Below are 18,310 nucleotides of genomic sequence, written 5' to 3' on the forward strand. Positions count from 1 at the left end.
TATCTGTGCCACTAGCAATATATAAGAGATGATAGGAGCTGTAATGGGACGTCTGACATTTTTTTTTGCACCACTATAACGACAAAGAGGTGGCCCTGAAAACCTGAAACAGATTTTGAATGTGCCCTCTGTCATCTACCCCTTATTCAGCCTTTTAGTGGACCGGAATGTCTCACACAGAAAATTGCACCAGTCCGTGCACCCGTCCACGGTCTCATATTCCTGTGTTCATCTGTCCCTGAAGCTGGGCACTGGGTTTATATGCTTCGAGTGTAGAGATTGGAGTTCAAGTCAGGCATCCATTAATGAAAAGGAGACTGATCAAAAATATATTTGAATCCAAAGCCAACTCCATCCATGCATTTTGGTAAATATAGAACGGATAAACCGTGGTGTTGCTTGCATGGATGGCCTGGGCAGGAGTGGACAGTTGACGATTGGAAACCATAAGTCTAAGACAACCTCCACGGTGTGGCCAATGATGTCACATCATCCCCATAAATGAAAGACCTCCAAACCATCCCATCACTGACAGACTTTCCCATATCTTGCAAACCTGAGGTCGTGCCCTTTTTTTCCCCTAAAACAAGCACTCTCATCTTGGCGTTCCCACTTTCGAGATGTCTTCAGCCTTTCCAGGGACTGTTTTTGGGTGGGCCACCATTGGAGCAACCTGTCAAAACAATGCTCACCCTTGTCAGCAAGTCCATCTATGGTGCGGTCAAGATCCTCTTCACTGGCATCGGTGGATGATGACGTGTTCTGCGCTATAAACGTGAAATCAATAAAGGTGTTACGATTTCATAGACAGGGAAATGTGAAAAGGAAGAAAAATCATAGCTCTGAACTAGAATAATCAACGCTCCATCACTCACGTGCTGCCATGGGATTTGGAGAAGAGCACCACAGCGGTGCAGCATCTATCGTCTGCATGTCGTGCGAGAAGAGTTCCTCCGATCCCTCCATCACTTCCCTGGGGGCGCTTATCTGCGGGGGTCCTTGGGCAAAAGAAATGCTTCGCGCTATCCGTTTAGGTTTTACACTTGCGTCCCCTCTTAGAATACTGTCCAGCTCACGAAAAAAAGGACATGTAATGGGGCCGTTTCCAGAGGTGGAATTGTGTGCTATGACGCGCTTGTACTCCAACCGCATACTTTTTGTTTTGTTCCTGCATTCCAATGCAGTGCGCCGATGACCACGTGAGGACATCATTTTGGAAATTTTTTCAAAGTTGTCTAAGTTCCTGTGGGAGCTTCTAAGGGCGTCCTGTATCTTGTCCTCCCCCCAGAAAGAAAGGAGGTCCAATACCTCTTTTTCCCTCCATGTCGCTGATCGTGGAGCCGCAGGAGCAGTGGCCGACATTTTCAAAAAACAATTGTTTATGATGGTGTCCGCAGATCAGAGTGTCGGTTGCTCTTCTCTCCCCACGTCTGCAAGAAAGCAAATGGAGGGCAGTCCACTGCACTGTGATCCGTCGACCAAGCACTGTTCTCCCGCCGGAAATCCAAGCCGTTAATTGCGCATGCGCTGCAGCCACCACCCGTTCCTTTGCCTAATTAATTTTAATGTGACAAAATAACGCTATGACGAATTTTCGATGAAGCATTGGCGCGCCAGGAAAATGTATCGTGAAAAGAACTGTAATGCGATGTGAAAATTGAACCAATTTGTTGATAAGAAATCAACCCCTGTTCTTGTTAAAAATGCTTTCTCGTGCTTCACTGGACCTCAAGTAGCAGAAATAAAAATTATTGGCCTGAAAGGGCCTTCCCATGAGTGTGGGAGAACATAGTGTTCATTCAACAGCATTTGGCGCCGAAATCAAATCCTTAACACCGATTGGTCATCCTGTTTAAGCGCGTCCAATCAGCAGCCTTTTTTTCCGCGCCTTTATGGAGCCGTTATGAAGGCATGCTTATTTATGCAACAGCACATTTTCGGTATTTCGTTTAGGAACAAGTATGGCAGCAGCGGCAAAAGGAGTCTTCTGGCGGGATGAAGAGGTGGAGACCCTGCTGGACCTCGTTGCACGCTCCGGAAAAGCGGCGCGTGTAATGAGGAGCACACATCTGCCCACGAAGCTTATATTTCACAAGCTGTCGAGGCAGATGTGTGCCCGTGGTCACAGCAGGACCCCCGAACAGTGCAGATCGAAGTTCAAGAGGGTGAAGGGGGACTTCTACGGGGCGCTGGAAGCCTGGCAGGGGATCCCTCGCCAGAGTGGAAAGCCCCCGTACTTTGCGTCCATGATGAACCTCTGGGATCTCGCCGGAAGGCCAAGCTGGCAATCCCGTCATCATGCTGGTAAGAACCTCTTAAAAGCATTTAATTTTAAATTAACAACGCAGTTAAGTGCACGTCAATGTGGAGAAACCAGGCAAAAAGTTAGATGGTGGGGGGAGAGCTGAGATTCCATTCCCCCCCCCCCCGTAATCGTCGCACAACGCCGTTTTATTGCAATAGCGGATTTTTTTTCTCCTACAAAGAAACCTTTTTTTTTTATGCTCGGCGTGAGGGACCCCAAGTTTGGGAATGTGGCATGTGTCGAGCCGCTGTGTTCATCACGGTGCACAGTTGCTGGTGTTATCTTTGTTGCACCTTTTTGTCATGAATGTTCCGATTGCAATGGTTTGATGGAGTGTGCCAACATTTCTTCTTCACTTTGCAGCCCTTCTCCGTGGTAGAGCTCCCACCGCTGCCGTGGGGGAGGCAAGAGCAGACGAGGAGCAGGAGGCGCTTGAGGTGGCTGGGGAGCAAGCTTCCTCTGAGGACCCTGCACAGGGATCAGAACAGGCACCCCCTGGTAAGCATGTATTTGCCTAATATATTCTTCCCCACCTAAAATCAGGCAGACCAGCAACTGATGCTTTCCCACACCGTGCACTTGACCATCAACCTTCATAGAATGTGTCCATGGATGAGTGGGACCACATTCGCTTCCACACTTCCATGGATGGAGGGGAAGTTGTATATGACAGCGGTGCCCCAAGCACGGAGCATCACCACCCACCGGCCTTTTCCACGATTTCAAAAGTGTGCTGTGAAAAAAAATAATTGTCAGCCTTTTTTTATCTCCTTTGTAACAGCAAGAAAAAAAAATTAATGCTTTCCGATGTTTTATTTGCTGGTGCTATAACAGAGTTCCCATTTTTCTGTAATCATTGAAATGAAATCAGAGAATCTGGAGGTTGATGCCACAGTGGATCAGCCATGATGTTATAACTGCTGTGGCCAAACCGTTTTACAAGACTTTGATTTCTTCCTTTCATTTCTGAAGCTAGTGCACAGGAAAGCCAACTGGAACGGTCGGAGGAGGGTCCCTCAACCAGCAGAAGGTCTGCTCCCCCTGGAAGAGCCCAACGCAGAGGGATAGGAGATCTGTTCACGGCCATGGAGAGGATGGAGGAGAGGCTAGGATCATCCAGTAAGTTTTTGCTCTGAATGGTGCTGTCACCCTTTTTTTGGGTGCCGTCTCTCAAAAACACTTTTCTTTCCCAAATTCAGTCTCAAATGTGCAAGAGAGGTTGAGCAGCGTGGAGGACCGACTAGCACGCCTAGGGCGGCGAGTAAATGTGATGGAGCGCCGTGAGAGAAGGAGACATCGTCCCTCTGCCTCTGGGGATGCACCCTGATTGTTCTCACCACTGTATATAGTTACCCAAGTTTTCTTCCCCTTCCCCCACAGTTTATTGTTGAGCTGTTCATTTAAAAAAAAAAATTTTTTTGTGGTTCTCTTTTGCTGAATTTTTTCCTTAAATTAAAAAAATATTTTCCATGATGTCACAGTGATATTTTCTCTGTACGTGGTCCATGTCTATGCATCCATAAGATAGGTGTAATGGCTGTCTGGACTGTCCACTAGATTTCCCAAATTACAATCAATGCCCACCCCTTGTTGGTACAATGTCCCACATCATCATAGGTTTTCTCTGCACCCCCTTTTTTCTAATTTCCCGCATCCCCGGCAAACACGTGAAGTGTTTGTATTTATCGTGACCTCGAACTTCATTAGCCTTACCTGCCAAAGTTTAGTCTCATGTGTCAAATTCTGATTGCCACAGTTGACTTGACACAATTGTAGGTTTTTTGGGACATGTTATATAAGTGGCAAATGGTGGATTACACTGTTCCACAAGCACCTCACAAGCATCCCCCCTGTCATCATGTCACCAGACTCAGTTTTCCAGACGAGGGAAGCACTGACAATTTAAGGATCATCACCCCAATGGCATCATTGGGCTCTAAATTGCTGATGTTGAGAAATAATGTGATATGACCTGTAGTTTAAATGGCCCAAGAAACTGGTTGTTCCGCCACAGCACATGGAGACATCAAGCTGAAATTTGTTGGCACAGCGTAATACAAAAACACCAATTCTGATTCGTCTGGAATGTGCCGCTCCTGGTGTTACCCGTTCTTCCCTCTCAAAAGCACAGTCCATTAATGTGGGAGATGAAATCAATGGGTGAAACTGGCATTGAATGCATGATTTTCTGAATGGAGTGCTGAATCAATCAGTCCCCAGTGTCTTAGATTGGGTGTGATGGAAATGAACTACACGTGACGCCAATTAACAGAATTTACAGGCGGGCCCCTATCTGTGCTGGATATCCAGATGTGTTTTTTCTTCTACTGGCGTGGAACAAAAGGAGCTGTTTAAAAGTGGAGGATGCCGAAGGACACTTTGAATATGATGTCCAGAATGATTCTGCTGATATCCTAGGTTTCCCATTCATCACTCCAATCGGGGGGCCAAACGTCGTAGTCTCCAGCCTGGTTGGCACACAGGTTTGAGACAGGTGCCAAACACGAAGAACCACAAAGAACCCACAGAACGCCACATCACAACTTTAAATTTAGCATTCTGTCTGTATTCACTGTATCTTCAGAATGCTTTCTCCATTGTGTCCCCAGGCATAACACCAAATTTTACAGCAAAACAGGAATGGAAATACAGATAAGATTTCAAGGGAATCTATTTTAAGTTCATGGATGTCAATGTGGAACTAAAAAATTGGGTCACCAGAAATAAGAAGCGTTTCTTTAAGAGCAACAGAAAGGTGTTCGATGTTCAAAATGTTTTCTGCATGTTTTTGGACAGCATTTCCCCTGTTAATCCAAGATTGACAAACTTTCTTTATCTACTAATATTTTTGCAAGGAACACAATTGATTCCTATTCTGTCTGTGCGGCACGTAAATCTTCCCTCGATTCTCTGATCCTTTTTTTTCTAATTTTTTTTTTTAATGAATCTTTGGAATAGCGATATTTTGTTATGTGGGAATAAAAAAAGTATTGCGCCCAGAAAAGGCACCCTAGCCAAGTGTCCCCGTGGTGCTCAACCTTCGGTCGTGACAAGCGCCAGCCACGAGACACACCCTGACCAAACGATTTAATAACATTCCAACAAAATAATTCCGGGTTGGACATTCAAAGCTTTTTATTTTGATCTATCGTCACTGCGTCACGATGTCTTAAGTTTTAAAAAAGCCAAAAAAATTAAAAGAGACATTTCTCAAGGAACAAGAAACACAACAGATTTTAAAAACTTGTTTGTGGTATCATTCAAGAGCACTGTATACATGGGCCGAGGCAGGAGGCGTTAGGACGGCGGTTAAATGTGATCTTTGTTGCGCTGGAACACACTACGAAATTTCGCTATGACAGATCTATTTAAAAAAAAAAATTAAAAGAGGAGGGGGGGGGAAGAGGATATTCGGGTGGTTGGGCCACTAAAAAGATGTTAATGAGAAAAAAGTTTGGCTTTTGAGAAATCGGATGTTGCTGAACCAAGCAACGAAAGCAAATAAAGGGGAAATATAGGAGAAATCGCTTATGAGCCATCTCTGGTGGAATCGGCCAATGGGAACGCAAGGAAAGGAAGGGGAGACTTGATTGACGGCTGTTTAAAAAAGGAGCGCGAAAATTGCGCTCGCAAGCGTTCACGTCCATCGTGAAACTCCCGCAAGAAAACCGCTACTAGCAATCCGATGGAAATCCGAGAGAGATGCGTGTAGAGGATTGGGTAATGTGACCGGCACTCTGAAATGCGGATTTCATGTGGAGAACAACCGGGAAAAAAGAGGTAATGTGGATTCGACCTATGTATTCACTATGCTGTGGGGACAGTGACTGACCTCTGCCTTTATGCCCTGTTTGTTTGGCTCTCCAGGGCAACTGGTTGGATGCTGTGTGAAGCAGTATAATGGACTGGATGGATCTGATCCAGCAGGCTTTGCTTATGTTCTTGTGACCCTGGGACCTTCGTGTGTGTTTCTGCAGTATACAGAATAGTGAAGCAACCCACACAGACACGTGTTACAGAGCAGAAGAGGGTACGTTTTGAACATGCATCTTGTATGATAGGAGCCTTCTAAGTGCGTATGAATGTCACTTTAAAGGAGCTGCATAGTATCTGAAAAGCATCTGCTTTGAGGAATTGCTATTTACTTATTTATTAACCCTCCCCACTGAGCGGGCTCAGGGCAGAGCACATTTTAATTTACATAAAAACATATAAAAGCAGATAAAACATTACAATAAAATTTAAAACACTACATACAATAAAAACTTCTCCTCAGATGGTGATGGAAGAGTTACTTCATTTCAGACATGGCCCATATATCCATATCTATAGATCCATACAGGGTGGTGGACAGATTTTTTCAAGTCAAGTCAAGTATGGCATATTATATAACCTTGTGATTAAAGCATACAGCTGGAATTCTGTTGGGGAAGAAAGTGGTGCGAGTGAGAACAGTTGCATGGGAAAAGTGGATGGGCTAAAGAATTGGTGCCACACCTTCTGCCTGTTACTTCTCCCCCCCTAAAAGGCATACGTCACAGGCACTGCTTTGTACTGGAGAAATGGCACCTGGGGTCTGGAAGCTTCTAAGCCACATCTGATGAAGTGAGCTCTGATGCATGAAAACTGATACTAGATAAGATTCCACTGGATTCCTGCTTTTGTATCCTGAGCCATAGAGGGGGCAGCTCCTGCCTTACTTGCTTTTATGTTTGGCTGGCATCATTATTAGTCTGTTTAATATGCATGGGCTGATAAGATAGTCATAAAGAGCACCAAGGATCATGCTGTGTTGTCCCTTAAGCTTCAAAACATGCACTTGCTCACTGACACGCATCCCACCACTCCTCATTCAAAGCTATTGTTCTTCTCCTGGTCGTGGATGTTGCAAGTCTTTTGTTCTGTGACAGATCTCTAAGAGCCAGCATAGTAACACAGAGAAGTTTGGAATGACATCTGAATACATTTAGAATGCCAATAAAAGGCTTTTATTAGATACTCTGACTCATCTTTCAAGATATCAAAAATGCTGTAGAACCCTCACAATGACATCCCAAGCTGCTGTGAGAACACACTATATGATGCTCGATCTATAGTTGTAGGATTGGGGAAAAAAGGGTTGCCCAGTTCAGTTCATTCTCTGTGGATGAATCCATTCATTTAGCATCTGATATTTACATGACATGACAGCTCCTTCGGATTAATTGCTGTCAACCAAACTATAGGCAGCAATGTGCAAGGAACCCAATGTAAAAGATGACTGCACAGTATAACAACAGTTGTATGTATCTCTCTCTCTCTTCTAGACAGATTAGTGCCACTCGGGTGAACAAAATCACTCTTCTTGTTATCCCCACAATACAGTTGGGGAGCTGGGGCTGAGAGGAATGGCTTACCCAAGACCACCTAGTGAGCTCATAGTAGTAGTGGGTTCCAAACCAGCAGAGTGCTAATTTGCAACTCAACCACTTAACCACTATGCTACTATTCAGATAGTTCAAGCAAGTGAGCCATGCTAAGAGAGAACTGAAGAAAGTAATCTCCTAAATTGCCATTTTGAGCGACAAAAGTATTACTGAAATTATGTATGACTAGCAACAGAGCTTGTTTTTTAAAAAATGGACCGTAGAAAATGGAGTGTAGGAACAGATGGATGGGCAGGCTCGCCTGGCTGTCCTGCCACAGCAGTGGCCTCTGGAGGCATGGGCCAGCTTGATTGGCCTTCCCTTGGTGGCAGCCTCCAGAGGAGGAGGCCGGTTTGCCTGGCCTTCCCACTGTGGCGGCGCTCTCTGGAGGCTGTACTGGCAACGATTCAGGTTTTATCCTGGTGCTCCTGTGCTGGTGCACCAGGATAAAAAGTGCATCATTGCCAATATGGCTTGCCTTTTATATAGAAAGGTGATTAAACACTCAACACAAAGTAAAGCCCTACGAATGAGGCTGTCCAGGAGAAAATGTTCTTGGTGGTTCCTTAACCAAATAAGAAGTGTACTTCATTCTTCTCGAGGGTTGAAGAGACCCCAAAGACAATAATGAAAATTAAAATCTTGGCAATTTTACTCAACATGACACCAAAGAATTGTTTTACTCCTTGGCAGTAAAGGAGTAGAAAATAACAATGTATAAAAACATGTTTTGTTGGTTTTACTCTGTTTTTTACCCCAGTTCCCAAGAATGGGGAGCAATGTCCCAGACCTCATCAGACTGCACACTGCAACTTATTTAAAGGAAAGGGGGTGGGGAGGACACACCAGAGGCAGTTGGCCTAATTAAAGTTGAAAACACATTGGATTGAAATAGGTTCTAGCAGGCTCGGGTCCAAATCTCCATTCTGTCCTGAAGCTTGGGTAACTTTGGGCCAGTTACTGTCTCTGAACATCTTGAAGGAAGGGCAGGTTAAAATGTACTACGTACAGGGAATGTTGAAAACAAAGTGTAGTATCACCCTCCCCTCCCCCTGGCCACCTTCCCTGGCTCATTTTGACTGTGCTGTCCAATTGAGGCTACATATAATCTATCCAGTACTTGTCCAATGCATCCAGTCAGTATCTAATAACTTGTTTATAGAAGTATGCATGTATTACAAGTGAGCTGCCTAACAGGTAACATGGTTTTTGAGAATCATACGTATCTGATGACTTTAAGAGACATGTCTTCCAGATAGGGCTTTTGTCCATATGAAACCATATTTACTTAATTGAAATTTGTATGGATTACAAAATCTGTAGGTACAGTCTAAGAAAAATTAGTCACAACTAAATCCCCAGGCAACTATGGACAGGTACTTGATTATGATTTCAGTTGTACCCTTGTCAATTCAGTGGTACACTTGTATTATCTTTCTCAGTACATTTTGAAGGTATGTATAGTGAAATACAGTAAACCATAAGTAACTCCAGTGTGACAGTAGTCAGAACACTGTACTCACTGTGGATCAGTCTTCCAAGGAAGATACTGGAGCCTTGATAGACTTGAGTCTCAGATATTCTTAGATCCAGAGGAGTTAGCTGTGTTAGACTGTAGTAGCAAAATAGTAGAGTCCAGTAGCACCATTAAGACTAACCAACTTTATTGTAGCATAAGCTTTTGAGAACCACAACTCTCTTCGTCAGATGTATCCGTTCCAACTTTAGACATGTATATAAAACTCCCTATATGAATTTCTGAAGGGAAATGTGTCATGTGAGGAATTCTATGACAAAGGTAGCAAAAAACAGTTGCACTCCTGCTTTTTCAGCATATTTTGGCCTCTGCTGTGTATAGAATTATTCTAAGTGCAATAGATTTGAATCACATGCCCTGCTGTTAGGATGATTAGATACTAGGATTAAACAAGAATCCCCATATGCAGCTGCTGTATGGTAAGGCTTTCTCTGTGTCCTAATAGAGATTTATGGTCAAATATTATTAAGGTGTTTGTTTAATGTATTTCTTTTTTTAACCATTTCTTTTTTGATATTGCTTAACATAGACACAAAAAAGAGGGGGGGACCCAACACCCCCAAATCTATGTATAAAATAACCACAAGTAGCCATCACAAGTCTGACTTACATGGATAAAATTGCAAAGCCACTAAAGTGTTTATTAAACTGTAGTTTCAGCATATACTTAGACCAGGAACCTTCTACTTAATTTCTTTGAATATGGTTAATAAAGGTTGACTGCAATAATTCACATTGTGATATTTTATTCCTCTCTGTAAATAAGTTAATTTTATCATAGTATAAGTTTCTTTAATCTTTTCCAGCTGTAAATAAATAGGTGGGATAACCTTCTTCCAGTATCTTGCAGTTTATTCTGGCTGTTGTTATAGAACATAGGAGAATGTCATGGTATTTCCTTGGGATGGTCATAAGGTTATTTAGCAGGATTATGTCAGGTATTACTGGGATGTTCAAAAAGAGCTAAGTTCAACTTTCAAACTATGTTCTGCCAGTATTCGGAAACCTGAGGACAGTTCCACCACGTAAGGGTCCCCCTCTGGGTGCTTACAATGCTAACAATAACTTTTTGCCAACTTTTTAGGAGTTAAATATCATTGATGTATCATTTTGAACATATTTTCTTTTAGTTGTACACAAATAGAAAAAAGATAAACCACAAGACAAAATATAATTCCATACTTCATTGTGCAGCTCACCTCCTAATGCTGCATTCCACTTTACCTGAAAAGGTGTTGATTTACAAATTTATTTTAACATAATATCATATAAATGAGAAAAAGGTGTTTACCACCTTTAAACTTGAACTGCTCAAACTCAGCGAGTTCTCTTAAATCTAAACCACCATGTAATTTATTTAACAAAAAGTTCGTAATCTGCAAATACTCAAAGGCACCAACCTGACCATTACTTTCTTCCCAGACCTGATCAAATGATATCCCATTATTACCATTAAGTAAAAATCTGTAAGTGTCCTGACCTAATGTTTCCCAATTAGAAAGAGAACTTAGCTGGCAAGTCTGAAGCTTATGCAGCTCTCTAACTGCTGATGAAAAAAGTGATATGTTAAGTGATAATCTGCTTTATATATATCCCAACAAGTTAATAAAATACTGAAAGTTAAAAATAACAAGAAACAAATATTGAAATTTCTGTCTCTGAAGACCCTTCCCCTCCAGTGATGCTAGACACCTGCCTCTACAACATGTTGGCCTTCCTGGGTCAGGAGGGATGAAATGGTGGGGAGGAGCAGCACTCCTCATTTCTTCTGATCATTCACTTTTTTCAGAGTATGGACTTCGCTCCATATTCTTGGTGGAAACAGTATTTGGCCTCAAATCTATGCAAGCCCAGAATCTAATCTGGAAGATGTCCCCTTACCTCGACACGGCTGATTTGGCCACCTGTATTCATCCCGTTGTAGCAATGAGACTAGACTACTGTAATTTACTGTACATAGGCCTCCCCTTAAAATCAACTCAAACTCCAGCTGATGCAAAAACACTGCAGCCCATTTACTTTCAGGAGCTAGATGGAGCATGCATATCTCCTGGCTTTCCACAAACATTGCAAGAGTAAACAATTCTGGAGGGCTTTCTGCTCAGATTATAGGGCCATGTCATAAGTAATAGCTCAGAGAGATACTTTGGTAAGGGACATGGACTGTAGACTAGGCTATTGGGTACTGTCAACTGATGTAGATACTTTCCTTCTGGGTAATTTGACATTGCTAAATAGGTCATGTTAATTACACTTAAATTCAGAAAGTTTGTGTTTGGCTTTCTGCTAGATTTTCATTTTTGCAGCTACTGTACTGTTTTCATTCAAAGTCCTGTTGTATTTTGCTCTGTGAATGTCCTAGCTATTGATTATATTGTATTCACTTCCAATACTGTAATTCACCTTGGATCTCAGCAAGAAAGGTGGACTATAAATAAACAACAATAATAATCTGATTCACTTTTCTAACTGAAAATATGAACAAGTTGTAACTTTCAGTTTGCTTTTTTACAGAGACCATGTCACTGGCTTCTTGGTTCAGGTGGAATGAGCCCCCGAGACGAATGTCCCAAAGGAGCCCCACAGAAATGGTGATAGAAACCCTTATGATGGAGCTGGGCTGGCAAATCAAGGAAGCTGAGAAACAGCAGCGGGAGAGAGAGAATGAGTACCGCAAGATAAAGACAGGTGTGGACTATAGCTGGCTGATTAGCTACCAAAAGCACAGCTATGATATCACTCCAGGGGAGCGTCTTCAACTGGAGGACTTGTGTTCTAAAATACACCCCTCTTACTGTGGACCTGTCGTAATCAGGTATGGTGAACACTTTGATGATTAAGAACTTCTCTGTGTATGCCCTGAAAATTCAGGACCATGACACCCTAAGAGAGAAACCAAGATCTAATAGCTGGCTGTTAAAATGTTACAAGTGGGGGACATGCAAGGACTTGGGGGGGGAATCTCATTTCTGCAATATTCTTTCTCTTCCCCGAGAGCCCCCATAGCCCTTTCTTGTCTCCTTTTTTCCTATCTACCCACCAGCCAACCAACCTTTATCTGCCCCTCCCTTCAGCCTTCCCTTTCTCTCCCCCGGCAGCCTCTCCCTGGAAAAACTGTGCAGTACTGGTGCCAGGCTGGACTTAGTTGCACACACAAGGACTTGTGGGTGGTACCTCATTACCCCCTGTATCCCTTTCCCCACACTATTTCCTCTTTCCCTCCTCCTGGCACTCCCATATCCTCCCCTCCTCTGCATCCTTTTCTCCTTCGCACCTACCAACATTTATCTACCTCCCCATCTTATTATTTACTTCATTTATGTCCCACCTTTCTCCACAATGGGGATACAAAGCAGGTCATCCAGTTCTCTCCTGCATTTTATCATTACAACAACCCTGTGAGGTAGGTTAGGCCAAAAGTCACCCAGTGAGCTTCCATGGCAGTGTGGTGATTCAGACCCGGGTCTCCTAGGTCCTGCTCCTTGCCTTTTACTGACAGAAAACAAGGCTGGAGGGTTGGCATATTGTTGTGGTTGCCTAGCAATGGCTACTGAAAGTGTTTGTTTTTTAAAGCTACACATTCTTCTATTATTTGGGCTTCCCCCCTCAGTTTGTAGAAAGATCTTTCTTGGCTCCAGTCTCTGGATTGAAGTATTCACAGATTTTGCCATGCTGAGAATTAGATTCATTTATTACCAGGAGGAGATAACAAAATCAGTTTAAAATTAACCTGGAGCATTCATTCATTCTTTTGCATGTTCAGCAGAATTGATCTGCAGTTCTGAAGAAGCTGTTCTTGGCATTGATTTATTGATTTAGAATGCAATGCTAGAATCAGTTTAATTCATTGGACTTCTTCAAAGTCTTTGTCCTAAATACTGAGGAGTGTTTGTAGCTTCCATCTACTTCTGTGAAATTTTTAGCACCATTCATGATTTAGCCATCACTGCTAGCATACTCCTTCTGTTGTCCCACTACCCCCATCTTCTGGCAGCTCAGTGTTTAGAATTCCTGAACGTAAGTAGTAACTATCTTTTCTAGATGCCATATGATTGCTAATAGAGCTAGAAGAGACCCTCCAATATTTTCTTTTGTCAAGTTTTAAGTAGCATCAGTCTGTTATCTATTTATCAATTTTGTTCTAATTTCTATTATCTAGTATTTCTTAAGAAAGGATGAGAAAAGAGGAAGTATTCTGTCAGTGAAGAGGTTCTGAAAGACTAATCTTGCAGGTTTACTGAAAGTTTTGGAGCACTGGAGCTAGCATAGAAACAAAACCACAAAATCATAGATATGAAAATGCAGGGTCTTGCAAGCACATATAGTACCTGGGTCTCCAAGCAACTGGTTCTATTCCTTTCCCTTGCCCCAAGGATATTTCTTTTTTAATCCAGTTATGGCCCTTAGGCTTGATAGTGTGAACAATTCTTGATGAAATCTCAGAAGCCAGATGGAGGACCTTGGTAGAGTTTCCAGTGGTTGGGGAAGGGGTTTAAATATCCTGTTTAGGTAGGTACTTCTATCCTTAACTAGAAGAATTGGAATAACTAATGCAAAATAAGCATTTTTTTCTGGACTGAAGGGGGATACCGTTATATACCCTCCTTTAAAACAAGTTTGAGCAGATGGCACCACCATCCCAAGCTGTGTGTAAATTGCTGTCAAGTCACAGCCAATTTATGGTGACCCTCTAGGGTTTTCAAGGCAGGAGAGAAATAGGTGCCATTGCCTGGCTCTGCATAGCATCCCTGGATCTTCTTGGTGGTCTCTCATCCGGATATGAACCAGGGCTCACTCTGCTTAATTTTTGTGATCAGGTAAGATTGGGCTAGGCTGGGCCATTCAAGTCAGGGTGCCATTCCAAATTAACCCCTCCCAAATTACCCATGAAGAATTATCTGACATTATGTTCATTAGAGAGGCGGTTTGGTGTAGTGGTTATGAGCAGCGGGACTCTAATCTGGAGAACCGGGTTCGATTCCCCACTCCTCCACTTGTAGCCAGCTGGATGACCTTGGATCAGGCACAGCCCTCGAGCTCTCTCAGCCCCACCCACCTTACAGGGTGATTGTTGTGGGGATAATAACACACTTTTTAAACCGCTCTGAGTGGGTGTTAAGTTATCCTGAAGGGCGGTATATAAATCGAATGTTGAATGCAGTCTTAGCATCTGTGAGCTACTGTGGGAGTTTCATACAGAAGTGCATAGCAAAATCTTCTTTGTTGTATGCTTTTCATACAAAAGTTTGTGACTATCACATAAAAACATAAGAGCTCTGTGGGATCAGGCCAGTGGTCCATCTAGTCCAGCATTTGTGTCTCACACAGTGGCCAGCTAGCTAGCCTGGAGGTCCAACAAAGCAGTTTCCAGGCTTTTCCTTGGTGTTGCTTCCTGATACTGGTATTCAAAGGTTTACTGCCTCTGAATATGGAGGTTCCCCTTAGTAGCCACAGATAGATCTATCCTCAATGAATCTGTTTAAGCCCCTTTTAAAGCTGTCTATGCCTGTGGCCATCATTACATCCTCTAGCAGTGAATTCTACATCTTAATCACTTGCATAAAGAAGTATTTCCTTTTGTCCATCTTGAACTTACTGCCCATTAACTTCATTGGATGCCCTCAAGTTCCAGTATTTTGGGAAAGGGAGAAAAGGTTCTATGTCCACTTTCTACACCTTGCATAATTTATAAACCTCTGTCATGTCCTCCCTCAGTAATCTCTTCTCTATACTAAAAAGTTCCAGACACTTCAGATTTCCTCATAGAATAAGTGCCCCTACCTTGTAATCATTTTGGTTGCCCTCTTCTGTAGTATTTTCAGCTGCAGAACTGCACATAGTATTCCAGATGGGGCCACACCACAGATATATACAGAGGCATTATAGTATTGTGTGTTTTATTTTCAGTCCCTTTCCTAATTATTCCCAGCATAGAGTTTGCCTTTTTCACTATTGCAACACACTGGATCAACATTTTCATTGAACCCTATGGCCCCAGGGTTTCTTCCCCTCTCAGTCTCAGTGAATTCAGACACCATTAGCATATATGTGAAATTCAGATTTTTTGTTCCCGTGTGCATCACATTACACTTACTGCAAGATAAAGGCTGGCAAAATGTGGATTGGCTTAGTAGTTCTCTGCTATCCTTGGAAGGAAGCTAATGTATTCCCATATTATAAAAAGAACTACCCTCCACGTCCTTCTTAAGAGGAATCTAAATTTGTTATAAGCTGTGGTTTAAAAGCACATACATCAGTACCTTCCGTCCATCCCGACACCATAAACTAGCTGCCTTTTATCCTCTCTCAGATTCCGGCAACTCATTGCTGAATATGAACCAGAAGCACCAGAAGTATCTCGGCTCTTTCGTTCTGCTCTACATGATGCTCTTGAGAAGATGAAAGAGGAAGAAGAGGCAAAGAAGCTTGCTAGGCAGTGGAACACAAAGCACAAAACCAGCCTCTCCCTCACAACATTCAAATCCCGTTCCAGGATTTCACCATTCAGCAGTGACATCAAGACCATTTCAGAAGATGTTGAGAGAGGCACTGATCCAACCAGGAGAGTATGGAGCATGCCAGAGTTCAGAAGTACCAGGGATTATTGACTTTATTTGTTTAAAACAGTAAGATTTTAGAGACAGACCATTGTATTTATTTATTTATTACCCAATTTTGGGGTGTGTCATTTGTCTTTTACCCAGTTGATCCTTTTTGCCCTTTCCTGTGGCTGAATTCGCATGAACGCTTTTGGGGCTTCTTTTAATCCATGCAGCTGGGGTTTCATTGTGTTGCCACTGAATGTGCACGAGTGAATCATGCATATGGATTGGCCTCCTCAAATACAGATCGACAGCTTTGTGTGCTGTGGTGTGGGTAAAGAATTCTGTAGAGTTTAGCTTAATGGTCTTGTTTTCCAATGATTGAAAAAGAAGTCTTGAGAAGTGGTTATGAGAATCCGCCCCATATGTCTATCTATCTTTTGTACGGATGTGTCCCTCTCTTGTTGTGACCATAGAAACTGGAGCTGATGCACGTTTATAGATCACTTCTTCCCTGCCAGTAATTAATTAGCACATCCAGGGGCCAATAAATAACAGTTGCACAGTGATCCAGAATTGATTTCTGGTGACCAGTAGAGAAGTCTTCTAATAAACTCCACTCCCATAAGCAATTTTTTTTTTATAAAGCTGGGAGAGGCAATGTGTGCCTCTTTCTAAACAGTGCCAGTCTGTGTCTTCTGTTAGAATATTATCAACATCAATATTAGGGACTGGATTGGAGGGACTATACCGCACATGCCAGCTGCTGGTTGTCCCCTATAAAATCCCCTTTCTGGATGGCAGGAACAAGAGAGTTACATGCTTACTTTGCCCCTGTGAAAAAGGAAGCATACATTTCACTGGTTATTTAAAAAAAAGTGATTGGAGACCATGGCCAGTTAAAATTTGTGGACCCTTTAAGCATACTATTTGTCAGTCTATTTCTAATATTTGTTTTGTTTTGGGTATTTTTCCTTTTTTAGAAACCAAGTTACATTATCCCAACCCAACATGCTCTGGCTTTTAATCAGCCTCTTTCCTGTGTGGAATGTCTTCTGGTAAAGATGAGTCCTGAGGAACATATGCCCCCCCCTCCCCGATACGCAGTTCTGTGAAACACATGGCTGTGCTGTGGAGGCCTTCAGAAGGCCCTCTCTGTCCTGTTTCTGGTTCTTGACAAGAGGGAGGAAGAGTAGTGCACGGTTTCTGTGGTGCGGCTCTAAGGAAGTTGCAGTGGCACTTGCATCCCTTCCTTGAGATACATGAGGACTTCCTATACTTTTCTTCTAGAAGAAATAAAGCTGTTTCTGAACACCAGTGATATGCATGGAAGCTGCTCATTCGTGTGCATTGATGGTACACAAAATGTAACCCTAGTTCAAATGGATATCTGAACAGGAGTTTATTTTAATTTAGTTACACTTGTTGGAAGGAAAACCTTAAGTAAAGCCTGGGCTTTACTTTAGAACAGGCTCTTTATAGCAGGTTATTTGCATTGCCTGCATTTGCACATAGAGGGCACAATCCAGGCCAATGTAGGGGTGATCAGATCTCTTAGGCCTGCAGCTGACCCTTGAAGGTTAAAGTGCTTCAAACAGTAACAATTGTGTGCCATCGAGCTGCAACCACCCATGGCAACCCCAAGACCATGGGGTTTTTAAGGCAAGAGATAAACAGAGGTGGTTTGTCATTGCTTTCCTCTGCATAATCACCCCAGTCTTCCTGGTGATCTCTCATCCAAGTACTAACCAGGGCTGGCCCTGCTTAGCTTCCAAGCACTGATGAGATCAGGCTAGGCTGAATGGTTAGGCAGCTGCTAAAATTTTTTTTAGAATAATTTTGCTAGATATAGGTTGTACCTCTATAGGCAAAACAGGACAGTGTGGATGCACTGCACTTTTTTTTAAAAAAAAAATCTTGTTACACACAAAAGGCTTTCTTTCAAAACACTAGCAAACTGCATTATTTTTTTAAAAAAAAAACCCAGCTCAGGGCTTCCATGTGTTACATCCCATCTGACCCAGACAGTTTAAACTCAGGTGAACAGAAAGAGATTCAAATATACTGACAATCATACAATTGCTATGCTGTTTTCTATGCCTCTGAGTATTTCTTCGAAGCACTTCTATAAAGCTTTTCCTAAGCTCAGTGGTTTACATACAGATCTGTACAACTATAATTAGGAGCTGATGGCTGCATGGCTTAGGATTCTCCTCTCTTACCTTTCACCAACAGGACACAGAAGTGGACACTGAGAAGGTGGGAGAGGGCTGCCTCAGCTGAATCTTTTAGGCTATTCATGGCCTATCCTTGAAAGGACACGATTCTTGTGGTAGAACCGGCATCTTTACTGTCTAGTGTTTGTGCACTTTGTTGTGTCCCCCGTTGTGTTTAGAGGCTATATCACAAAGAAACTGAGACAAGCATGAAAAGCCATTTTCTAACAAGACACATGACCAACTTTTGTATCTATATGTGAAGTGTATTGTATTAAATTCTGAAACAATCTTTTAATTTTGAA

The 18,310-nt window shown here is 42.6% G+C and overlaps 1 protein-coding gene and 1 long non-coding RNA gene across 2 annotated transcripts; both read left to right on the plus strand.

Annotated features, from left to right (window-relative positions):
• Positions 1 to 67: 67 nt before the first annotated feature.
• On the plus strand, positions 68 to 6,095 carry LOC129335612 (uncharacterized). Its single transcript, XR_008597631.1, has 3 exons — positions 68 to 2,803; positions 3,278 to 3,424; positions 3,505 to 6,095. It is a non-coding gene; the product is annotated as an uncharacterized LOC129335612 (long non-coding RNA).
• A 154-nt stretch (positions 6,096 to 6,249) lies between these two features.
• On the plus strand, positions 6,250 to 18,310 carry RD3 (RD3 regulator of GUCY2D). The gene is made up of 4 exons (XM_054993096.1): positions 6,250 to 6,335; positions 11,762 to 12,062; positions 15,558 to 15,873; positions 18,025 to 18,310. Exons 2-3 carry the CDS (start codon positions 11,767 to 11,769, stop codon positions 15,853 to 15,855), a joined length of 594 nt encoding a protein of 197 aa, XP_054849071.1. The 5' UTR covers positions 6,250 to 6,335; positions 11,762 to 11,766; the 3' UTR covers positions 15,856 to 15,873; positions 18,025 to 18,310.

This window comes from Eublepharis macularius, chromosome 1 (genome assembly GCF_028583425.1).
Source record: "Eublepharis macularius isolate TG4126 chromosome 1, MPM_Emac_v1.0, whole genome shotgun sequence".
NCBI classification, from domain to species: Eukaryota; Metazoa; Chordata; class Lepidosauria; order Squamata; family Eublepharidae; genus Eublepharis; species Eublepharis macularius.

What these genes read in the sequence shown, in the direction of transcription:
- RD3 (XM_054993096.1), top strand. Translation starts at nt 11,767, where the DNA reads ATGTCACTGGCTTCTTGGTTCAGGTGGAATGAGCCCCCGAGACGAATG. An exon ending in TGTGGACCTGTCGTAATCAG is followed by an intron (nt 12,063 to 15,557) that starts GTATGGTGAACA and finishes ATCCTCTCTCAG; the next exon opens with ATTCCGGCAACTCATTGCTG.